The sequence below is a fragment of the Felis catus genome, chromosome C2 (genome assembly GCF_018350175.1).
Source record: "Felis catus isolate Fca126 chromosome C2, F.catus_Fca126_mat1.0, whole genome shotgun sequence".
Lineage (NCBI taxonomy): Eukaryota > Metazoa > Chordata > Mammalia > Carnivora > Felidae > Felis > Felis catus.
The window spans coordinates 70,035,561-70,053,661 of NC_058376.1; the positions used below are offsets into that span (position 1 = coordinate 70,035,561).

The following is an 18,101-nucleotide window of genomic DNA, read 5'->3' on the forward strand; positions in this document are numbered from 1 at the left end:
TGAACTAAACTGTAGCTCCATACAATGTGCCATTGAGGCTCAGAGTGATCCTTCATTTTGTACTCTTTGTTTAATGGGAAAAATCAGGAGTTCCAAATCCATAGGGATTTAGATATTAAAAAAAAAATTAGAGAAAACATGTGAAGTCTATGAGTGAGATAGAGTAGTGAGATAAAGAACGGTGGGTTGGCAAAGGGCTCATTGGAAAAGACATTCCTGAACTAAGTATAAAAGCAGTGTAACAAGCAGGAGGCAGGGGCTTGCACTGTGCATTTGAGACTTGACTATTGTGGAAGAGATGGGAGAAGGAGTATCCGGAGCCAAAAAGTGTTTGCCAAGTTTAGTCGCAAGTTGTGGTAGGGGCAAATTGCAAGGGCTACAAGTTTTCTAGTGTTAAGAAACTATGCTTGTGGGTGCTCCTGGGTGGCTCAGTCTTGTTAAGCATCCATCCATTGATTTGGGCTCAGGTCATGATCTCACAATACATGAGATCAAGCCCCAAGTTGGGCTCTGTGCTGACAGCGCAGAGCCTGCTTGGGATTGTCTCTCTCCTCTCTCTCCGCCTCTCCCCCTGCGTGGGCACTCTCTCATTCTCCCTCTCTTTCTCTCTCTCTGTCTCTTGTCTCTCTCTCTCATGTGTGCACACTCTATCTCTAAATAAATAAACATTAAAGAAACAAAACAATGTTTGTGGACCAGACTGATTGTCCCCCTTTCCCGTGCCCTGTTATTGTCACTGTAGCCTGTAGCTTTCTTCATCCTCTGGCACCAAGTAGTCCAACCAAATGGCCAACCAAATGGCCAAGCAATGGTTTGCTGGGAAGCCAGCCATTCCAGGAACTGGTGATGCATAGCCTTAGGACCTCAGCTAAATATGCACCCAGGAGTTTGGCTTTCATAAGCATTCCACTAAAAGACCTGTCAGAGCCATCATCTTATGCCATGAGGGATATATTACTATTTACTGTAGATTTTGTGTTTCCATGCTTACAAACAATTGGATTTATGTGTTTATTACCCAAAGAATTTTTATCCTTGACCTTCCCATCGTCCCCTTCTCTAGATGTGCAATTTCCAGTGTGAGAAAAATGTATATATGATACTTCTATAATTTTTATATTAAGTAAATTATTTATAGCAAAGCCAAAGAAAACAGGAGTGTTTGGGTATCTAATCACTGCAAACAGATGTAATGAAATGCATTTGCCTTATATAGCTCAAGCCACAGAAAGCAATAAGGATGAGTTTATAATTATTCCTGTATCATTGGAAATCAAGTAAGACAGAAGAGCAGGGGGTTAAAGGGCTCTTCTGTAAATATCTGGTGGATTTTAGGAGTCTGCGTTTTCTTCCAATTTCAGCCATTGGAATCAAAGCTTCCAGTAGAGTAGTATAAATGCCAGAGGGACATTTGTAGACTCATTGACCATCTAGATAAAACAGGTATGATTGATATAAAACAACTAGACTTCATATCTTTTAGCAATTGCATAATACAATATGTTAAAAAAAAAAACCAGCCTTTGGGATATGGTTGAGTACCATCACTAAACTGCAGCAGAATGGACTGAAAATGAGTTGTTCATTCTTCATTTGCATCCCTCAAGCCAGTATAGAAAACAGCTGGCCAGCTTAGTGGGTTGGTTACACACCCAAGGTGCTCACAGTCCACTGAAAGGTTTGGTGACCTTACACATGCATATGCTCTCTGCAGGCCTACCCTAGGCCTTTAGAGGACAGTGTTCCTGGACTTTGGGGATACTAACCCCTCAAAAGTAATAGGACTGTCTTCTCATTTTGTCTAGGAGGTTCAATCCTTTATTTTTAGCTTACTTTGAGGTCAGTGCGAAGAAGGCTGATGAATCAGTATTTTATGATTGAATAAAATCATAAAATAATGAAATAGTGGATGCAGTACTATGGAGGCAGCCATAGTCCTTTGACATGTCTTACATTTGCATTCTGTGATGGCTTGTGCAAAATATATTCTGCTTTCAGAATAGTTTTACAAATTTTATACCAGACCATAAACGGTAGAAGAAGCTTTTTTTTAAGGTGTAACATAAAAGTGAAATAAATATGAGTTGAAACTTTTTAAAAAGGAAACTGAATTTATAAATGGCTGTATTAAATATAGCACATTTCTTTTTTTTTTTAAGCTTATTTATTTATTTTGAGGGGAGGGAGGGGCAGAGAGAGAGGGAGAGAGAGAAGCCCAAGCAGGCAGCACAGAGCCCAACATGGGGCCCAAACTCACAAACCATGAGCTTATGACCTGAGCTGAAATCAAGAGCCAGACGTCTAACCAACTGAGCCATCCAGGTGCCCCACCACATTTCTAGTATATTCAGTTACTATCCTTTGGTACACAATTATCTTCTATTTTGGTAGCTAATGAAGGTCTATCCAAGTGGAAGGACCATGTTTGACCTAGACAATGGATTTGTTAGGACGTGTTCATTTGTGCCTGCTTTCATGGGTTTCATTCCACTTTTCCTCTTCACATCAAGCAGACAGCCCTCATCTCCTGTACTGCTTAGAAACGTGCTGCTGTGATGAAATCATGGAGTTCTTGTCCAAAGGCTTAAACCAATAACACTAACATGTTTATTCTAACCCCACGATGGTATTTGAGACCCTAATATCAAGAGTTGTTCAATTGGCCCTAAAATCCATCTGAAGCTCCCATTCTAAGAGACACCCTATAAAAGGAGGCATATGTCACTTCCAGGAAATAATAACCTGTGCTGCTTAAACTTCCAAATAGTGGGAAAGGGGGACAACTATGGCCACATAGCCCAAGGATATGGCCACCTTATTCTCAGACAAGAGTGGTTCCCTGAAGTGAAGAGGGGAAAATGACACAGAATGGCAGCTGGTAGCATTAAGTGTTTCTTTGCTTTCAGGAGGCGTGAATCTTTAAGGGTAAAAATGGCCTTAAATCATCTAGTCTAAGCTTTAGAAGACCATGAGATAGAATGAAGGAACATAGAGAATAAACTCACAGTCATGGACTTAGGGGAGCTTTTTATGGTTTTATTAATTTTTATTTAACTTCTATCGTGCTTCTATGGGTTTAAAGTGTTCTAAACACTTTACAAACGTTAATTCCTTAATCTTAATGGCAACCCTATAGGGTAGATACTAATATTATCTTTAGTCACTGATGAGGAAACTGAGATACAGAGAGGTTAAGTAAATGGAACAGAGTCACACAGCTGGCCAGTGGTGGAGCCAGGCTTTGAGTGCATCCTGTCTAATCTGTCCCAGTGTCTGCCCCCTAGTTAGTGGCATAGAAGGGCCAGAAGCCAACTCATCTCTTTGTTGCAATCCAATGACGAGGCACCAGTGGGTTGTTCTTAGGTCATACAAGCAAGGCAGGAACATTATACGAGCAGAGTTTCTCTTTTCATCAACTTCAACAAAAGATCATTAGGAGATGAGTGTTGAGGTCAAGAATTCTCTAGTCATCGGCTAAGCTTTGGAATGTGTTGTGTGACCATGCAGGCTGTCTTCTGTCAGGTGTTAAGGAGGAAATCAGATGGTTCAGAGAGGTGGCTTGGGATTTGAAGGAAGTAGGGATAACAAATAGTGTGCAAGTCTGAAGGATAAGCATCAGTTGTTGGTTTATTTATTTAGATTCTCTTGATTTCATTAGTATCTTTATATTCCCATGACCAATCAGCTAAGCTATCCCACTCAGAGCCTGTGAAAAGTTGGACTTTCAACCTCAGGGATTGCCCTGACAAGTTTTCTATTTCCCCAGTTTGTGGCTAAGATACCAATTATAAGATGCATTTCCTACCAACCTAGAGGCACTGGTTTTTACCTTTTCATTACTTCTTGAGACATTCTACTTTAATCTCAATTTGTTTCCTTAAACTATGTGCTTTTGGGTAGGAAGGAGACATTTTTCCAGAGGAAAATTGTATGCTAGTGTACATAATGAAGCATCAAGGGGAATGCAGGAAGATAAGAATTCTTTTCTTTTTTTCCTTTCTTTTTTTTAAAAAAAATCAAGATCTAATTGACATATAACATTATATTAGTTGCAGGTGTACAACATCATGATTCAGTATTTGTATCGTGAAATGATCACCACAATCAGTCTACCTAGCATCCATCATCACACATAAAAGGGTTTTTTTTCTTTCCCTGTGATGAGAACCTTTAAGATTTATTCTCTCAGCAACTTGCAAATATATAATAGAGCATTATTCAGTATGGTCACCATGCTGTACATTATATCCCCATGACTTATTTATTTTATACTGGAAGTTTGTATCTTTTGAACCTTCACCCATTTTGTGTACCCTCCTTCCCCAGCTCTAGCAACCAACAATATGTTCTCTGTATCTGTGAGTTTGAAGTTTGTTTGGTTTTTTACTTAGATTCCTCATATTAAGTGAGGTCATATGGTCTTTGTCTTTCTCTGACTTATTTCATTTAGCATAATGCCCTCAAGGTTCATCCACTTTACTTTTTGTGGCTAAATAATATTGCAATGTATATACATTTACCACATTTTCTTGTTATTTATTTATTTATTTATTTATTTATTTATTTATTTATTTAAGAGAGAGTGGGGGAGGGGCAAAGGGGGGTGGGGAGAGAGGGAGAGGGAGGGAAGGAGGGAATCCCAAGCAGGCTTCATGCTCAGCATGGAGCCCAATACGGGGCTCAATCCCACAACCCTGGGATCATGACCTGAGCTGAAATCAAGAGTTGGATGCTCAACCGACTGAGCCACCCAGGAGCCCGGTACATTTACACATTTTTTTTTTAAATCTATTCATCCTCTGATGGACACTTAGTTTGCCTCTATGTCTTGGGTATTTTGAATACTGCTGCAGTTAATACAGGAGTTTTAATATCTTTGTGAGTATTTTCATTTCTTTCAGATAAATACCCAGAAGTGGAATTTCTGGGTCATAGGGTAGTTCTGTTTTTAATTTTTTGAAGAACCTCCATACTGTTTTCCAGAGTGGCTGCACTAGTTTGCATTCCCCCCAACAGTGCACAAGAGTTTCCTTTCTCCACATTCTCACCCAACACTCATTATCTCTTATCTTTTTGGTAATAACCATTGTAACAGGTGTGAGGTAGCATCTCATTGCGGTTTTGATTTGCATTTCTCTGATAATGAGTGATGTTGAGCATCTTTTCATGTACCTGCCGACCATCTGTAGGTCCCGTTTGGAAAAAGGTCTATTCAGATCCTCTGCCCATTTTTTAATCAGATTGTTTGATTATTGTTTGATCAGATTGTTTAATCATTGAGTTCTATGAGTCCTTTATATATTTTGGATATTAACCTCCCATCAGATACACGGTTAGTAAATTTTTCTCCCACTTGGTAGATTGCCTTTTCATTTTGTTGATGATTTCCAGAAGATGAGAGGTTCCGTGCAGTGTTGGTGGGAGTAAATCAGGATGCAATCTGGCAGTACCTAATGAAGGTGGTGAGGTGTCTTCTCTAAAGCCCAGCCAGTCCACCTTGACATACATGCTCTGGATGCTGTAAAGTTGAGAGCAAGGTGTGTTCTCCTCAGTGTATGATCTGTACGTGGTAAAGGTTTGTCAGCCCTTTGTTTCCAGTCCACAGGGAGGTAAGTACAGAAAATGGGAATAAGCATTTAGAAGCTTTTATAGCAATCTGACACTTCCACCACATCAAAGAGTATGATTTTGTATTTTATAAAAGTATTGGTCTGAAACAGATTGGAAATAAGAAAAGTAGATCCTTGACTCCCTGACCACGAGTAGTTTGGAAAGCACTGCCCTGGAGGAATTCTCACAAATCTACAGAGACCTGTACCGGACTACTTAGAATGAGTGTGCGTGTGTGAACATCCTCAGTATCCATCATTAGGAAAATGTGTTACAAGCTCCACAATATGTCCTGTGAAAGAATATTGTTCAACAACTAAAATCAATGAACTAGATCTACATGACTGAACATGGATAAATCTCAGATAATTTTGAATTAATGAGTAGGTTGAAAAATGACATATTAGGATAATGATATAAAGAACACTGGATTCCCATACAAAGTAAATGGCTAACTACATGGACGGGAAAGATGCACACCAACTTGAGAAGGGAAGGGAAAGTGGTGGGTGTGACTGTGAACAGGTGGAAAAAAATTTAAAAGCTTCAACTGTATACACAGTATTTTCTTTTTTTAAAAAGCTGAAGGAAATATGGCAAAACATATTTATATTTATCATACCTAGATGGTGGGTACCTGGATGTTACATTTTTTCTACATTTTTATCTATCTTAAAAATGTCTCATAGTAAAATCAGCCTCAGAATGTGACTTTTTTCTGATCCAGAAAGCTAAGTTGAACATACTGGAACATCTGGGGAACTTGATTACATACAATGCCCAGGGACACATTTGTTTTCCTCGTGACTTAAAACCAGGTATTAGCCTTACAGACCCCTTCTATGCCGAAGGGCCGGAGAGGAAGCACTGGTTCAGAGTCCTGGGGCAGATGTAGCAATGCCTGACTTCTGGTCCTAGCTTTGTGATCAACTCATTTGCGACCATGGATTTCTCATATTTAAACCTTCGTTGCTTTATCTGTAAAATTAGACAGTTTTCAGCATTGCAATTGTATAACTTGTATAAATCATGTATAAATGTATGTTTGAAATGTTAAATAGACATAGCAGCTTGATGTTCCTTTTACAATCATTATAGAGGCTAAAGGGATACATGGAGTGAATACAGATGTAGGAATAAGATGAATGTACGTGCAGTGGAGTCAGATCAGGATTTAAGTCTTGCCTGTCTGCCACTTAACCAACTATGAGCCTTGGTTTCCTGAAAAACTCTGATTTTCTGTTTCCTATGACCAGCATCCTAATAAATAGCACCTCCCTCAGCTTGGAATGGTTCAATAACAGTCTTGTTGCAGCTGTTACAAATCAGTCACTTAACTTTTGTGCCTGGAAAGGTACTAGAATAAAATCTCCATTGTCTGCTAATTGTAGACATCTTCCAAAGATAGGGTGAACATAGCATGCCAATTATTCTTTAAAGCCGTAATAAAGTACGTACAAATTTTGCAAATCATGCCACATTCTTTTTTAAAATTTTTTACATGTTTATTTATTTTTGAGAGAGAAAGAGAGAGACAGAAAGTGAATGGGGGAAGGGCAGAGAGAGAGGGAGACACAGGATCCGAAATAGGTTCCAGGCTCTGAGCTGTCAGCAGAGAACACAATGTAGGACTTGAAGTCAGGAGCTATGAGATCATGACCTGAGCTGAAGTCTCATGCTTAACCAACTGAGCCACCCAGGCGCCCGTGCCACATTCTTTATAATCATGCATTCAAAGTAATTTAGTAAAAATTCTCATCACACACACACACACACACACACACACACACACAAACATAAAGGTAAGTATATGAGATGGTGGATGTTAACTAGACTTATTGTGATCATTTCACAACAGATACAAGTATCAAGTCATTGATGTACGCTTTGGACTAATACCATGTTATATGTCAATGATATCAAAACCAGAAAATAAAAACAGGAACAAATAAGAAACAAAGTAATTTAGAAACAGTCCTGTCTCCATTCAGGACCCTAACAGTGAATTATGGATTGCTTCCGACATGTGACTTCTCTTGTATGTGGGCTGTGATTGAATGGCCCTAATTGTTTACACAGAGTAAACTTGAAACAACAAAAGTGAGAGTACACTCGATTGTTAACCTGGACTCTTGTGATCATTTGTACAGAATGCACCAAGGCAGAGCCACAGGACAGTGGGGAAGGACAGTCCATCAAAATTTGCATTTATGAATCTCGAAGTCACGCTATGCTTTGCGATGGAACAGGGAACCTGGAGAGCTGCCTGCCCTGCCTAGTAACACAAGGCTCGGTTAATGTGATTGGGCCTCTAGTTCTGCTGACACAGTATGTGCTGATTAAGTTTTTGAAGGCTTGGTTTCATAGAGCCATGTGCTATCACAGGGGTCTGGTGAATGAAAAGCTTTTGCAGCTTATCAGCAGAAAGATAACAGAAAGGCCTGGTTCCACTACCAGCCCTGGGGAGATGTTTATCACTCAAGCTTCTGAGAACAGGAGTTTGAGCCATACCAAACACTTCAGAAATAATGTCAACATACCCAGGACCACAGCCAGCAAGGAATTCCCTGAGATAAGATTACAACTTCGTCCTTAAAGGGACGCCAACCAAGTCAGCGGATCCCAAATGTTCCCTGAGCAGAGCAATCCTGTATATTATCCTTTATACCAGGGGACGTTAGGACCTCAATTTTTGTGCTACTAGATGCAAACGCTCAGGTGTTGTTTTCCAAAGTACACACAAAACTCTAGCAGCGTTGAAGAAGATCCCCACAGGGTCAAGATCCTGAGCTTGCAGCCCTCAAGGTCAGCCAGTTGTAGAAGCTGGAGGCAGCTTTCTATTGGCAATAAGGATTCATTCACCTTCTTATGGGATTTTGTTTCTTCTCTGTCAGCTACGTCTAGGCCAGAAGGCCTCTAAAGCCAGATTAGTCCTCCAGGCTGGGTCTAGGATGAAGTCGTTATAGGAAAAGATGATTCCGTCTTTGAGAGGAGTAGGTATAAAAAACCACTTCAGTCATTTGTTTCTATACCTAGTCATGTGTTTGGTTTAAATATCAGTATGCGAACTGGCACCGGGGCAGTGGGCCCATCAGGGGTCAAGGCAGAGCGGGTCAGGTATTCTCCCAAGACCATTTTTGCAGTGAGAAGCAGCAGCATGCAGAGAGGTGAGTTGTCTTTGATTTGTCATCCAGACACTTCTTGCTTTGGAGTGCCTCACATTCATTCCTCTGCACCCCTGTGCACAGCCCCAGTGTGGCCGTCTGGACTCTGACTCCTCCTTCCCAGGGCTATGCTGTCTATAGTTACCAGATGAATTAACAAACAAAAAAAAACCTTTTTAGTGTGTCCTTTATAAACCCTTTTATTGTGTCTCATAGTAAAGGTCACACACTATTTGATTATTAAATGACCTCACTAATACTTTCTATCCAGTTTCTCCTTCTCCATCAAATCTTTATTTCATTCAGAGGATCTACTTATTTGGGCTGTGTTCACTTACTTTTCAATATTCGTACCTCTGTGCTTTTGTTCCTGCTGTCTCCCCCTTTTGAAATTCCTTCTCCCCTTCGTGAAGCCAATTCAGACCAATCCCGCCTACACTGATCTGACCTTCCTCTGAACTCTGCTAGCTTATCGCCTGAAGTCCATACCAGCCCTGTGGCAATTAATCACATACCACTTTGTGAATTTGTCTTTATTTTACATGCTCCGTCTTGCTCTTTCACTCTTCTTTCACACACTCTGTGTGTGTGTGTGTGTGTGTGTGTGTGTGTGTGTGTGTGTGTGTGTGTGTAGCTAGATAAGAGGTCTTTGAAAATAAAACCTACGTCTTATACGTCTTTAAAATACACTACCTAATAGGTGCTCCATGACATTGTTTTTGGTTGGTGATTCTTGCTTAGGATTTTAATTTTGTTTCAATGAAGGTAGGATTCTTTGTCTTCTCTTCACTCCTATATCCACAGAACCTGGAGCAGTGCCTTGCACATTAAAAATTGATTGTCAGCTGTTACTACCCTCTAGAGAGGGTTGCCTTGACCAGGGTCTGCAGCTGGCCTTGACATTCTGCCTTGTATCCTAGCTTCCTGAGGATGGAGTTGTCTTACTCCCAGGCCAGCCACCTCCCTTAACCGCCTCTGACATGGCCATGTCTGTCTGTTCTTTCTCCTCAGATGCATACTCCCATTCCTCAAGTGAAAACGGAGGCAAGTCTGAGTCAGTGGCCAACCTGCAGTCTCAGCCCTCCCTGAACTCCATCCACAGCTCCCCCGGTCCCAAGCGTTCCACTAACACCCTTAAGAAGTGGCTGACGAGCCCCGTGCGTCGGCTCAACAGCGGAAAAGCAGATGGAAATATCAAGAAGCAGAAGAAAGTACGAGATGGCCGGAAGAGCTTCGACCTGGGATCTCCCAAGCCTGGGGATGAGACGACCCCTCAGGGAGACAGTGCAGATGAGGTACTTCCATGTGGCCCTGGAGCCTCCCTCAGGAGGGGGCTTCTGACATACATCCTTCCTGGAACCTTGTGAGGCATCCTTCCGTGGGTTCTGTAAACCAGCCAGTCTCTAGTCCCCAGGAGTTTGTGTTCTTGAACCCAAGTGATCTGAGCTTTTGTACTAACAAGACCTTGCCAGTCTGATGTGTGACCAATTCAGAGACTGGCACATAGAATTCCAGCAGATAGCCAACATCTTGCCAGATTTGGAGATAGGGGCGTGGGCCTAAAGGGAGTCATCTGGTCACCTAATCCCCTACCTCTACTAAGGACTACATCAAAACCTGCTAGTTGAGAATAAGAATAAAAGCTGAGAGATTATAGCTGTTTTCAAGTATCTAGAGCAGTGCCACATATGAAAGGGAGTGGACAACTCCATGTTGCTCCAGATGGCAGAATTATGAGTAACAGGTGAAGGTTTACAGAAGGCAAGGTTTCAGCTCAAAGAGTGACTTTAATGGGGGTCAACCAGTGATGAGGTAGGCTGTCATGAAAGCGAATGGACACCTGTGCTAGAAGGGGTGGGGATACCACATGACTTCACAAAGCAGTCGGAGAGGTCCCTGTGTTAGCCCAGAGGTCAGACCAGGTGACCTCTGAAGTCCCTTTCAGAGCTGAGATTCTGTAATTAAAATACAGTGGGTATGTTTTAGTTGGGAGAATGAGAGCTATTTTTTTTTTTCTGGCAAACCCACTCTAGTCCCTGATGTGGCTAAGCAATTCTTCCTGCTGTGTAACCAGACTCTCTTTGTAATTTCATGCTATCTGCCCTTTCTCCTTCTGAGAATGACAGTAGAGCCTGGTGATATTCAGATTGTGGTTTAATAGTCCTTCAAAAGCTTAAAAAGTTAGGCTCTCTCTGACCAGTCTCAGCTTTTTTTTTCCTGGCTAATCAATGAGGTAGATGTTTCTCGTGTGTGTGTGTGTGTGTGTGTGTGTGTGTGTGTGTGTCCCTATTTGAACCTCACTGTCCTTTGAGATAAGAAGGTGTACCCATTCCACAGAGGAGGGCAGTGAGGCTGAAAAAATAGGGATGTATTGAGAAAGGAGATCTTACATGTTGCTTTTTTAAAAATTCTAAGTCCTGAACCATTGATATCTTTAACTGTATAATACATATGACTGTATGACTAATACTGCTCTTTTGTTCTAGAAGAACAAGAAAGGATGGGGTGAAGATGAGCCAGATGAAGAGTCACACACACCCCTCCCTCCACCTATGAAGATCTTTGACAATGACCCTACGCAGGACGAGATGGTAGGATTTCCTTACTTTCTGATCTGAAAGAACAATGTGTAATACATGCGATTTTGTTGTGTGTGTGCGGTGGGGGTAGTAATACTCTCTCTTCCTTGTTATCTCTCCGAATCCATGGTGATGTAGGTTCCCTCTGTATCTGATAGGTGTCCCCGCCCCCAGCCCTGGAGGTCTGATTTCATTCTGGGCAGGGTAGGGGCATGCAGAAGTGGGAATCTGTCTGGTCTCTCCTCCTGTTGATGAAGGGTAATGACTCTGTCTTTGGAAGCTATAGATCCCAAAAGAAACTGTTTGTCTCAAAAGGAGTCTGAGGTGGTTCCAGGCCGTGATCACTTTGTTGCACCTGACTTCCGACTTCTGTTTTGGTTGATTGTTTTTCCCTATACTCAACTCTAAAATCCAAATAATGGTAACTTCCAGTCAGCCCCGGTGGTATGAAAATTCCACAAGTACCGCGTGAGGGATGGAGGCGCTGCTGACGGGAGGCTGCCGGCAAAGGCGGGAGAGCCTAAGGTGCAGGCTGCCACATTCTTGGTGTTACAGAATTCCCTGAGTCACCAGCATGCATAGGCTCACAGGTGTCCGAAGTGTGGATGTCTCCAAGGGCTCTAATCGCAGAGCGATCGCCCCGATGGCTCTAGAGCAGAGGGTCGGCTTGGATGTGCTTCCAAGCGTGCTGGCCGAGACGTGGGCTGCTCTAACTGCGTGCTCTGTCACTCATCTTGCTTGCAAACCATGCTTTCACCTCACTGGGTTTTTCCTGCCTTCTCTTAGTGTTGCTATCCTGTTGGGTTTGACAGGTTGGAGTGGTGGTTTCAGGTTTCAATGGTGCTTTCCATTTTCTTTTCAGAGTGGTTTGTGGTCGTCGTGGTGGTGGTGGTGGCGGCCTAGCCATCCCTCCGGGGTCTCCTTGTATTGTCTACTGCCCTGCCTTGTAGTAGCACAGCCTCCCCTAAGGTGGTGAGCCCAGCCTGGGCAGGGAACACATCTTGACAACATCACCTGGGATACAATTCAGAAAGTACTGTTTGCCAATGCTTCAGCATTTCTGGTGATGTCCCCATTCTTGTTTTAATTCCCTCTGCTTTGCATTTGGGTCATTATTAACCCACAGACATTAATTGAGGTCTTCCTGGGTGCCACGCTAGTGGGACAGATTCTAGGGACAGGATGATGACTGAGATGACTGAGATGCCCCCCTCTGTGGACTCAATCATGAGAGGTGCACAGTTGTGTGGCCCCTCCTAAGGTGACATTGGTGGCCCTGACTCTTAACTTTTGGAAGGAAAAGTGTCAGGAAGCATGGCGTGATGCCCATCCTAGATTCCCAGGGGCAGAAATGCCCGTGCTTCACACTGAGATCAGAATGAGAACCAACCTGCTGCGTTCCCAGAGGCCTATCCTTGTAAAATGTTCCACAAACAGTGACAGCATATGTGGGGAGTGGGGAGCTCATGTGACTGTATCTGCCACCCCACACAGCACAGCCCTCCACACGGAGGTGCCAGCTTGCGTAAGATAAGTAAAGGTCACGAACCCTCTCCCTCAAATTCCCTCAAACACAGCTTGTTTTGGGAAAGAGGATGTTATGTTGTTTCTGGATAATCTTTAACTGAAAATGCAGACTTACCCCAAACATTCGTGTAGGCTTTTTGTTATCCGGAAAGAGGGCAGACACATTAGCCCTCCTCAGTCCTGCTTGTTTGATTCCCAGAAATTTGTTTCTCTGAAATATTTGCTAAGCCTCAGAACTTCTAGCAAATGGAGTTGAGCTTACTAAGTAATTTTTACAACAGTCTATGAGGAATTTTTAAGTCTACCTATTGTAATGTTATCTGATCACCTTGATTCTCCATGTTTCCTTCTAATAACTGTTCATATGCATGTGTGTTTTATTTTTATCATTTTAATATGCACATCTTATGTCCAATGCTTTCCTTAGTATTTTTCTAAAATTGTGTTGATTTTACCTTTGTAAGTGTGATTTTAATAGCTGGGGACAGTGTCACTTATTTGATGTGCCATAATTTGCTTGACCAGCCTGTTTTGGGATATCCTGGGGTGTTTTCAGTTTTTGCTCTCCTAGATAACACTGCTACAGATCATTTTGTACATACAGCATTTGTTCTTTTGACGTCTGTCCTTGGAATAAGTTCCCAGGGGTAGGATTACTAAATCAAAAATTTGATAGCTTGGATTTCCAAACAAACTTAACCTCCTTTCCTGCATTCTCCAGAAGAGGAAAAAGAGTGTTGTTCTATCTCCTTAATTACATTTATTTGGCTTTTTTCTTTTTACCCCATCTCCGAAGCAAAGACCTAAACTAACTTTTAAATTAGACAACAAGTAGCTTCCTTTTTGAAACTCTTCCCCCTAACTTAAGGGACAAACTTGAAGCCAGACCGTGGCCGGAACAGTCAGCTTTTTACCCTTGCAGTGATCAGTGTCAGACGCTGAAGGAGTATGTGTCCCGGGCCCTCTGTTTTGCCTTCTGCTTTGCTCTGCTGGGGGGGGGGGGGGGGGGGGAGCTCATACATGCATGCAGGGCTAACCATTTCTCCCAGTTTCTTCTCAAGTAGGAGAAGAAAGACAAAAACCACTGTCCCTCCATGAGCAGGATTCCCCAAACCAATGACGAAACAGCCACATAGACCAGTCCCTATTGCTGATACAGGGGGATGGGCAGCAGGCCCTTGGCTTGAACCTCCTTTACTGTGAACAGGATAGTCCTTGGTCACTTCAGCAAGACACACAGAACTCCTTGGTAAAATCGTTTATTACATCCTGGTGTTCCAGTTAGGGGCCTTACCAGAAGCATCTCTGTGTGTGTGTGTGTGTGTGTGTGTGTGTGTGTGTGTGTGTGTGTGAGTGTGTGTGTGTGTGTGTGTGAATGCATGTGCACACATGTGAGTGGGGAGGGGGTTTCTAGCTTCCTGGTCTTTAAGTGCTCTGCCCTTGAATTTTTGTTTGATACACACTGAAGATCTATATTTTAAATCTGTATTTGGCTAAAGCAAAAACAATTTCTTTGGATACGTTTGAGGCTAGGTTTATGGACTCCTTTCATACCCTGGAACGGCAATGGGCAGCCCTTTAACAGCCAAAATTCTGTCTGTCCCTCTCTCCTGTTGCTGACAGTGGGTGCAGCCCTTACATTTGGCCCCCCAGGAAGTCAGCAAACCCTGCCCTCAGCTGCTCCAGAAGCCTGCCTAAGGAGAGCCTAGTCCCATGCCTGCTTTGCTGCTGGCCAGAACTCCTGACAAGGGGACAGGCGGGCCTGTCCCCATACCCACACTGCCTTCTATCTCCCTCTGTGATCTCTTCCCTCTAAACATAAAGCTTTGCTTCCCTTGCCTGCCTTGAGCTTTGGACTTGCTGTTTTGCTTCCTAATTGCTATTCCTCATTCCTTGCTAATCTGCTTTTCCTTTGCTGCTCAATGTCTTGCAGTCCTCCTCTTTGCTAGCAGCCCGGCAGGCTTCCACTGAAGTACCTTCTGCTGCAGACCTTGTCAGTGCAATAGAACAATTGGTCAAAAGCAAGCTGGTAAGTGGGGGTCCTGGAGGCAGTTCTGCGTGTGTGTTACCTCCATGCGGCTCCCAGGGCCTGGCGTCTATGTGCCATGTCCTCCTTTGCGCCTATCCCCATTCCTCCTATAGGATTGTTTCTGGCTGATGATTGTTTCTAAAAACCTTTGCCCCAAAGCCTGTTTTTGTTTTTTGGTTTTTGGTTTTTGGTTTTGGAATGGGCATAGGCAATTAACAGGCCCTTTGGGGATTGTGGCATTGATGAAAGGAAAAAAGTATCCAAGACAAAATAGCCTTCCTGTGAGACCAGTCCACTGGCCTACAGGGACGCGGCATTTGGACAGTGACTGATGTATGTCTGGTTAGCCCTGAAGCTAACTTGGCTGCTGAGACACAGAACATGGATTGGATCTTTGAAAGCACCAGGTAATTTTATTCGGGGACCCCAGACAATTTTCTAGCTTGCAGAGTCTGCAAGATTGCTAATTATAAAGGGGAATGGGCAAAAGGGTATGGATGCCTGAGCACAAGAGATCGGGGGTGTTGGTGCATACTCCATTCATGCGGGCAAACCAAACTTCTGCCACTGAACACTAGCTAGCTTGTGACTGTCTCAAGGGCCAATCGGACCACTGCAGAGAAGGGTTCTGGGTCTGGCTGCTGTAGGTTTTGGCACCACGATGGTGAAAGAGCTCGTGTTTGGATAATGCCGTTCCTCTACTCCATGTTGGTACACTGACCCGTACCCCTAAAGGATGACAATTTGAAGCATTTTCATTGCCTTCACTCTCATCCAGGTTTGGTGTTTCCTGCAACTCTCATGAGGATAATGACTGACTTCTGTCAGGCAGTCCTGCTAATCGGCACCATTTGCACCCTTCTCCCCTTGGCCCAGGAATTAGAGGAAAATGATAGATGCTGTGCCGATGACACTGCCTGATAATAATTCTGATTATAGTATCTCGCTTTTCAAATCTCGCAGCTTAGAGAGTACCCATGAAATTCAACACATGACTTTCTTCTTCTTCTAAGTTGTCCTTCCTAACTTAGAGTAGTTCAGCTGATGTCTTTAGTAGCTGTGTCCAGCTCTTGAGAGTTGTCCATTTTCCCCACCACCCTCCCTGCCTCGCTGGTGGGATTTCAGCGCTCTCGTGGGCACTGCATTGGCTTCTTAAAGCTCGCCTCTCTGCCCACTGCCCACTTGCTCTCCTTTCCTCACACACCCTCCTCGTTCTCCAAATACCATTACACTTTTTTCCCCCTTTTACCACCTGAGCCTGAGCCCTGACCTCATGCCTGGACTATCGCAGTACTTGTTGTTTGATCTTCCCCTGCCCCAGTCAGCCTCCCCCCACCCCTGGGGCCTCAGTCTCCTGGTGGGTCTTCTACCGCATTACCCCCCCTCCTCAATGAAGGCTCACTGCCTCCCTCTTGCCTACATGAGCAGTCCTCTCCAATGGGAGAAGTGCCTTTAGGTACACGAGACACTTTACTGAGGTATACCGGAAGACAATTTCAGAATCTCTTCATCTCACTTAAAAATTATTTGGGGTATATTTTATTACATACATAAGGATAACACAGCAGTCCAGACATGTAATTTATAAATAGGTTACATGTTTTGGCAACGCATGACCAAAATTGTGCCTATTGATAGACGTATACAACCAAAGATAAAAGATAAATATAGATAAAGTTCACACTTATCCTGTATTCTAATGTTTGGTAGCCGGCCTACACCCACTTATTTATTCTGGTTGATGAACTCTGCTCCAACTGAATTGTTTCCCTCACTGTCCCCAAACATGCACTTGGCTTTCCTCTCTCCAAGTTTCTGTTCATACCACCACCCTACTTCTCTGGAATGTTCCCCCACTTGTTCTTGCTTTCTAAAGCATAACAGTCCTTCAAGGCCCCACTGGAATCTCATCTCTCCAAAAGGGCTTCCCTGACCAGCCCAGGCCAGATTTCCTCTGCAGCCCCATGGCAATTACTATGTAAGCCACCTGCTGCCGGGGACAGCTCTTAGATAGTTCCGATGGGTTATTTGTTGAAGTGTCTTAATCTCTTCATTGCCTTCATCTTCACAGCTTCCATACCCAGCTAGATGATCGGTCATTTAGGACATTTTCTTCTCCTCCATTAACACACAGGAATCTTTCACACTCACAGTTTCGTCAGTACACACTTGTTTCCAAAAGGTTATATTTTCCTATATTTTGGATTACCTGTATCCTGCTCTTTGTGCTCACCTTAGCACTGTTGGGAATCCCTGCAGACCTCTGGTTATGTAGTTGCCGTGTCTGGTGTTAAACAGGTAAGTGCAGATATTGAGAAGCCCCATAAGAGCAAGTCTCCCAGAAGAGAGGGGGCATAGGATGGAGTCGATCACCCCCGTAACAGGCTTTCAGCAAATGTCTGTGAGACGAGTGGTTTTTTTGTGGTGCGTTTCCCATAAGAAGAACTTTAACTTCCTCCTCCACCAATAATTACTTCTTGAGGACCTGTGGTGAACCCAGAATTAGAGAGATTTCTTTGGCCAAACATGTGAAACCAAGCCCATATCATGAAGAATGAGGGAACGGTAATTTGGTTTCTCAGAATCTTCTCACCAAAATTTTGCCCTCTCCTTTGCCCTCTCCTCTGCTTTCTCTTTCTTCCCATCCTAGTATGCATCCACTGTGGGATAGCAGTGAAGCAACGGTGGGTGGTTGTTTCCCCTGCCACATTTGGAAATCCTGAGTTGCATTCTTACTTCTGAGACTTGTATTTTTATTCCTCATTAGCTCTTTAGCTTAAAAGAGGGTAGGATTTAGGAGCACCTGGGTGGCTCAGCAGGTTAAGGGTCTGACTTCGGCTCAGGTCATGATTTTGCAGTTCGTGAATTTGAGCCCCACATCAAGCTCTGTGATGACAGCTCGGAACCTGGAGCCTGCTTCAGATTCTGGGTCTCTCTCTCTCTCTCTCTCTCTCTCTCTCTCTGCCCCTCCTCCCGCCTGTGCTCTGTCTCTCTCAAAAAATAAATTAATATTAAAAATTTTTTTAAAAAGAGGGTAGGATCCAGAACCTATGAAAGTTCTGGAGTTTTTATTTGACTGTAAGTTCAACAGTGTGCCTGCTACCAAAATAGCTCGTGTGGTCATAGGCTAGGTTAACGAAAGTACAGTGTACAATCAAGGAAAGTAATAGCTCCATTGTAGTCAAAGTTCTT

At 43.2% G+C, this 18,101-nt stretch overlaps 1 protein-coding gene across 26 annotated transcripts in view; it reads left to right on the top strand.

Annotated features, from left to right (window-relative positions):
• The window catches only part of KALRN (kalirin RhoGEF kinase), a 708,823-nt gene that overhangs the window by 621,333 nt on the left and 69,389 nt on the right, over window positions 1–18,101 (top strand). For 16 of the 26 annotated variants that reach the window (XM_045037038.1, XM_045037036.1, XM_023260237.2 and 13 more), the window contains 3 exons: window positions 9,786–10,069; window positions 11,261–11,365; window positions 14,814–14,909. In XM_045037038.1, the coding sequence (XP_044892973.1) occupies window positions 9,786–10,069; window positions 11,261–11,365; window positions 14,814–14,909 (485 nt within the window). The remainder of the gene's footprint in view (window positions 1–9,785; window positions 10,070–11,260; window positions 11,366–14,813; window positions 14,910–18,101) is intronic. The other 10 variants (XM_023260232.2, XM_045037035.1, XM_023260240.2 and 7 more) reach the window with 3 other exon arrangements.